The following is a 6,334-nucleotide window of genomic DNA, read 5'->3' as shown; positions in this document are numbered from 1 at the left end:
TGGCATGGCTACAACAACCAGAAGATTTACCACAAAATTATGATTAAACAAATTATCACCAATCAGTGATGCACTAGAAATTTCTCAATGTAAATAAGGCTTATTACATGGAATTTGATGTATATTTTCAAGGCATACAAGCATGAAATCCTTGATCAAAAAAAAAAAATTGTTGATCTCGACATTGACCAACTGGACCTGCTAATCTAACCAAACAATAATCTCAGTTCACTACTCATTATACCCTAATTACTACAGGGCAGAAGAACCAAAACCCATTAAGCCTTTAGTCAATTACAAGTACACAACCCTTGCAAATAAGTATAGAATGAATAATACCTTGTCAATGCAGTATTAGCAAACAGGGTAATTTATTGGCCTTTGTAATCAGTATGAAACAGCAATCGGTGTTTTAACTATGTACTATAACTTCAATCTAACATTTCCTTTTGCTGAATTCCATGACTATGTGTGTGGTAAGCCATGTGTCCCTAAAAATTTCTGGGTTGCAAATAATCGAAAATTGTTTATCAAATACTTGTTTGGAGCTTGATCACAATTACTTCTTTGATAGGTTAAACTATGTGAAGTGTATAAACAATAAAATAGCTTGTACCAGAGAACATACATTACTATAAAAAAAAAAATGTTGATAATGCTCAGTCTTCTTTTTATATCAGTGCATATTGTCTGCCATGGTAATTGGTGAATAGTATATGTAGACTTGGGCATGTAATTACATAGCTTTTGTTTTCTTCCTACAGTTAGGGTGCAGCCTTGATCTTAATCCCTCTTCTACATCAAAATAAGGAGCCCAGAAGCATGGGAGAGTACTAAGGGTTCTTAGGTTCCTAGGTTCCTTGGTTATGTGTTTTAGCTATTTGTTTTCTGGGTGTTTTTGATGATCAAATATTACCTCTAAGGCATGTGAACTTTGTCTTTCAAAGAATGCATGATGTTAGAATCTGTCTATCAAGGAATATATTGTGTAAACATTATGGGATTGGATGAATCATATAAACAATAACAACAACAAAAGTAAACAAAAATAACAACAACAAAATCAACATGATAACATTATTCAACAAAATTAAACCTGATAACACTTTGCACACACTATGACTGTATGTCTCCAGCAGTTGATGAATAGAATGATTGTAACATTGCGCACACACTCTGGTTGTATGTCTCCAGCAGCTGATGAATAGAATGAAAGTGTAAGTCAGAAAGGGATGAGGTTGTTTTATAGTTTTTTTATGTAGAATTTGATTGGTAGGGAAGATTGGCATGGATTGTCATCTCCCAAATTCAAATGTGTGTTCTGGATTGATTGTACATGATCCAATGGTTGATAAACATTCATGGTTGATCCTTGTGATTTCCTGTGTTTAATTCCTGAATTGAAAAGGTTGGTGTGTTTAATACCTGAGTTTAAAGGGTTGGTGCCATTTATTGCATCTTGAGAATTAATTCTTGAATTAAATGGTGTCATTTATTGCCTTCATTAGGTTGAATGGTTAAACACACATGGCTGGCACACATTTCACCTATTTTTGTGCATGTATTAACCCAGCGATGGAATGTGCTGCTCCAATGGAAATCATTGGGTGATTGTTTGATGGGATATGTGTACTCCTGAATAGAATTCAATAGAATGTTTTGTAGTGCATTGTGCCTTAATTAGTAATTCAGCGCTAGAAGTAGCTGGGACAGGATGTCTTGTCAACTTGAAGGTTTAGTGTTTGACAGCGATTGCTCCAATCAATATATGAGCCCATTTTTTACATAAATTAATAACTTATATGACTTAATATAAACTATTTATGCGCAAATTTTTTTATGGATGTGTTGGACTAGTACTATAATAACCACTGGTGCCTACACAATAACAGAAGTCTCTCCCCTAAATAAATCCCTAGATAATAAAAAAATATATATGAACAACCAGGACTTGTATCTCTTCATCAATGCATTTATTCCATAATCAACAGCTAAACAACCAGGACTAATCTCTTCATCGATGCATTTATTACACAATCAATGGTTGAAACGGCAGGCTCATCCTTAACCGGCCATTCTCTGCAACAGGTACTCTTGTACCCGTCCTTCCCCTGCAGCACTGACCTTTAACACATTTCCATTTCTCTCTCCTGGTTAAAGCAAGAAACTCCTTCCTGAGCCGCAATTATTCTCACTGCCACATCAAGCACACCAGCCTGGATAACCTACTTACTCTCCTACGCTCTATGTCTATATAATAAGAACCATTCTTTTTTTCTGGCTGACAAAAGACCGGGTTTTAACCGGTAGAGATAACGGTCAAAGACAACCTGCATTGCAACTGCACTGGTAGCAAGGCCTCTCACTATTGTTCATGGAATGAATCCGAACTTGAAAAAAAAAAATCAGGTTGTGGTCTCTTCGAACTTACCAAAATTAACTATCTCAATGTGTGTTAAATTTTTGAAATTGAGTTCCGCATTGGTTTTTGCTGGACCCTAGTTATTTATGAGCCCTTTTAACAGTGAACTTGATAGCTTTCAGTGCATTTGGTGCATGCATACTATACTACCTTTGAAGTTATCAAAGTTTAACTCTTTGTGATATTTTTAGAGCGTTCAATTCTGCATTGTTTTATGCTGGCCCCTTGTTCTATCTGAGCCCTCTTCAATGTCGACGTTCTGAACTAATCCAGTATATTCATAAGTTAAAAAACTAATGTTCATTTCAGTGCCATCAGATTCAAGTTGCATGTGCCTGTGATGTTTGAACGAATAGCTAGTGTCCGTTTAAACTTGTTCCCTACCGGCAGTCACACGACCACGTATTCTTTCTTGTAGGAAAGTTTTTCAGTGGGAATACAGTTGACGCTTTTATGAATAAGAATTGTGGCCTAGTATATGTAAAAAATACTACTCACATTCTAGATGAACATTGAGAAGAGCAGTGTCAGTACATATTTTACCAGCCAGCATCTGTATAAGATGAATTGCTAACAGAACTTTTTTCATCATGCCTGTAGATACCGATATTCTTTTTCTGGAATAAATGATGATAATAACTATATAAAAAGCATACTCGAAGGGAAGCTTACACGTAAAAACATATTAAACCGGGTCCAAAGGCGAGATAGCAACTTTCTCTTTGACTATAAATTCTCTTTACATTTACAGAACATATTTACTCGCCAATAAAAGCAAGGCAGAAATCGCAAAAGACATAAAAAGCTTCCATATTATTTTTTCTTTTTTTCTTCTTTAGGCTTTTCAAGGACAACAGGCGCTGCTGGAATACTGAACCACCATTCCCTTAGTCTTCTTGTCATACGCTCAGTACTAGGTCGCCGTAAAGGCATTTGTCTCGTAAATATCTCGAGAAAGACTACAAGGACACCAATCTTCAAAGGCAAGCAGGCTACAATTATTGCTAGGAGAATAAGAACTAAAGCTGCCCGCTCAGATGCCTGCTAATCACAAAACAGTAATCTAATAATTAGAGAACATACGGAAAGGGAAATAATGAGACACCTTATCAATAAAATCTGTCAATAAAACTCGGTGAAAAATGATGGACTAAGGGAAAGACAATACTAATAAATTAATTTGTAAAAGACCTGAGGAAAAGCAGCAAGCAGAAGTGCACGAAGCTTCAGAAGAACAATATTCCCAGCCTGAACAAGCTCTTCTACTTGAGAAACCGCCTGCTGCAGAGTCAGTAATTGCTCTACAGTATTCTGCGCTGGAGGAGCTGTAACCCTAACCTCATTAATTGGCTTTGCTTGATTTAAATACCTAGAACATAGCATGAAGACTGCTATGAATAGGAGAAAACACGGTAATGCATAGCCAAGCCAGTTCCTGTATATGACCAACAAATTTCAAAGTCCTCTCAGAAACATTTAACAGAGCAAAAATGCCATCACTCTATTTATAATATTCATCTACCTCCACCAGTATGTACATAGAAATCCTAGGTTATCCAGGGATTACAAGCATAATACTTACTAATCCTATATATTTGACTGGAACCATTCTAAATAAATTTTGCTAGAGAACCCACTTCAAAACAACATATTTTAACCACAGAAGCAGTTTAGATTAAGGTCTTCAAAAGAAACCACATTTATCTGGTGGAAACTAGAGAATCCGTACTCTGACAATTGCTGGTAGAAGAAGCAATTTTTCTAGAGGGTAACGACATTAAAAAGCTGTGCACTTTTACAAGACCATTATTGCAGTTTCTTAACCCTACATATAGGGAAGCCTCCTCTCTAAATTAGCACGCTGAATGAAAACACAAGGCAACAAGGGAGCAGTTTACCGAGAAATTAAGATACCAAGAGCTAGAACTTTAAAGCGAACTGAATGCAAATATCAGAAAAATACAAGCACTATTAAAAATGACTGGAATTTTGTTGGGAAATAAAAATTTGGTATAAATCAAGACTGCACATCCTAAAACCAAAAAGCCTATTAATGTCATTAGTCCCTTGGAATCTATCTAACTTTCTAAGGCTCCTTACATGTCAATGGTTTTACTCATAAGTACAACCAAGATATCAGATGCAGAAAAAGGAAACAATTAAGTCCATCACTCGAGGAGTCAACTAAGTCCATGACTGGAGGAGAAGTTGCACTAGCGAGAAGTTCAGAGATCGACCAAGCCCATCACTGGAGGATTCATGCCAGAGAATTCAACCCAACTGGAGTCATGCCAGAGAGATGTTGAAAGTTGAAACTAAGTCCATCACTGGAGGAGTTGCACAAGATATTGTCCAACTATGGGCAAGAAGATTCAGTCCTTGTATCAAAGGTGCAAAATTGCACACAGAATCATCGGTGTACAATGCCCACTACAGAACACAACTTTGGCATGGCCAAAGTGAAAAAATTAGCATTGCATTATGGGCATGTTACCGCTCAAACTAGCAGGGGTCCTAGGAGGGGATCCTATAGAGCAACTGCTAGGTCAAGGGGCAACAATAGAGCGATAGCCCACTATCACGTCAACTAAGGCTCCCTGCTCTTTACGGACTTTCACTGATGGGAGGAGTCCCGGTATCAAAGGAATTGCAAGAATGAATGGATGGAGGGTGATTCCTAGGGCCTCTTCACAAGAGAGACTTAATTATATGGCTTACTTGCTTAAGAAGCAAGGTGATGGGCTCTCTAAGAAGGGCTAAGAAGATACTGAAGCCTAGGTTTGGGGAATATCCCTTGTCAAGAAGCTTCCTAGGTCCAAGAATCCTTATGGAGAAATGGCTACTATGCAATCCTTGTTGAATTTGAGTTATCAAGTTGTGGGACCACAGAGAGCCAAAGCGAACCCAAGCTAGGTCAAGGATGTGGAGTTGATCAACACTAGAGGGGCTTGACCTATTTTGGGAGGAGAATACGGTCAAAGGACAAATTTTCTTTTGGAATACAAATGCAACGACCCAAGTGAAGACACTAACCCAAATCAGCCTAGGAAGAGAGATGGCCTTGTGGCTAGGGCTTGCTATATCTCAAGATTCCACTGTGGATATGCTTCAAAATTGGAGGACCTCTTAAGAACACCCCAACGCAGTAGTGGACCAACTTTCAAGGTGTTTGGATGGATACAAAAGATTTTACTTGATGCCTTAAGTGACCCTCTAGGGTTAGGCCTAGAATTGGGAAGAGAGACCAAAATAGAGATAAATTTGACCAGCAAGAGGATGCGAGGATCGGTGCCTTACTTAGGGGGCTTAATGGAGTCAAGATACACCTAGATCAAGCAATTTTGTGAGCCAAGGAGCCCTAATTAACCTTCGCTAGCCTACTTAAGGGCAGCAACTAAGTAATTAGAGATTTATACTTCAAATTTGCAAAAGGGATGAAGTTTCGAGGTCTTTCAACCTAAGAGGTGCCTCTAGGAACATTCACCCAATCCCTCAAGAGCAACGCATGCATTAAGTCACTTATTCAAAGGTCCCGAAAGAATTTTGCATTACATTAACCCATACAAGAATAATGATAACAATATACATGCATTTGACAAGTAAAATAACAAGAATAACATTAAAAGTTCACTTACATGAGAGAAAGAGTATATCGATTTATCAACTTTGCATTAGAAAGAAGCTCCACCAAAAGCAATAGTGAAAATACAAACATCGTAGTGCATATAGGAACTCCAAAAAAATTACCCCAACAAAAAGTTCGAAAATCTCTCTGAAGATACTAATCCAATCCAAGTATTGATGAGAGGTTAGAATGAGCCTCTCTCATATTTATACAACTCTAAAGGGGATTCAATTTGACTAAATGACCTAGTTTAGCCCCAGATAATAAAATAATACATAATAATGACA

The 6,334-nt window shown here is 37.5% G+C and overlaps 1 protein-coding gene across 1 annotated transcript in view; it reads right to left on the bottom strand.

Annotated features, from left to right (window-relative positions):
- Positions 1-2,901: 2,901 nt before the first annotated feature.
- The window catches only part of LOC149168123 (uncharacterized), a 181,082-nt gene continuing 177,649 nt past the window's right edge, over positions 2,902-6,334 (bottom strand). Inside the window, exons 8-9 of the mRNA XM_089428128.1 lie at positions 3,614-3,857; positions 2,902-3,463 (exon numbers count right to left, since the gene is read on the bottom strand). Coding sequence (XP_089284254.1) covers positions 3,236-3,463; positions 3,614-3,857 — 472 coding nt within the window. The 3' untranslated portion in view covers positions 2,902-3,235. The remainder of the gene's footprint in view (positions 3,464-3,613; positions 3,858-6,334) is intronic.

This window comes from Pinus tabuliformis, chromosome 4_2 (assembly GCF_031772625.1).
Source record: "Pinus tabuliformis cultivar Carrire ecotype Pingquan chromosome 4_2, CPIR1, whole genome shotgun sequence".
NCBI classification, from domain to species: domain Eukaryota; kingdom Viridiplantae; phylum Streptophyta; class Pinopsida; order Pinales; family Pinaceae; genus Pinus; species Pinus tabuliformis.
Note: the sequence above shows the minus strand (reverse complement) of the source record. Positions and strands in the feature narration are given on the sequence as shown.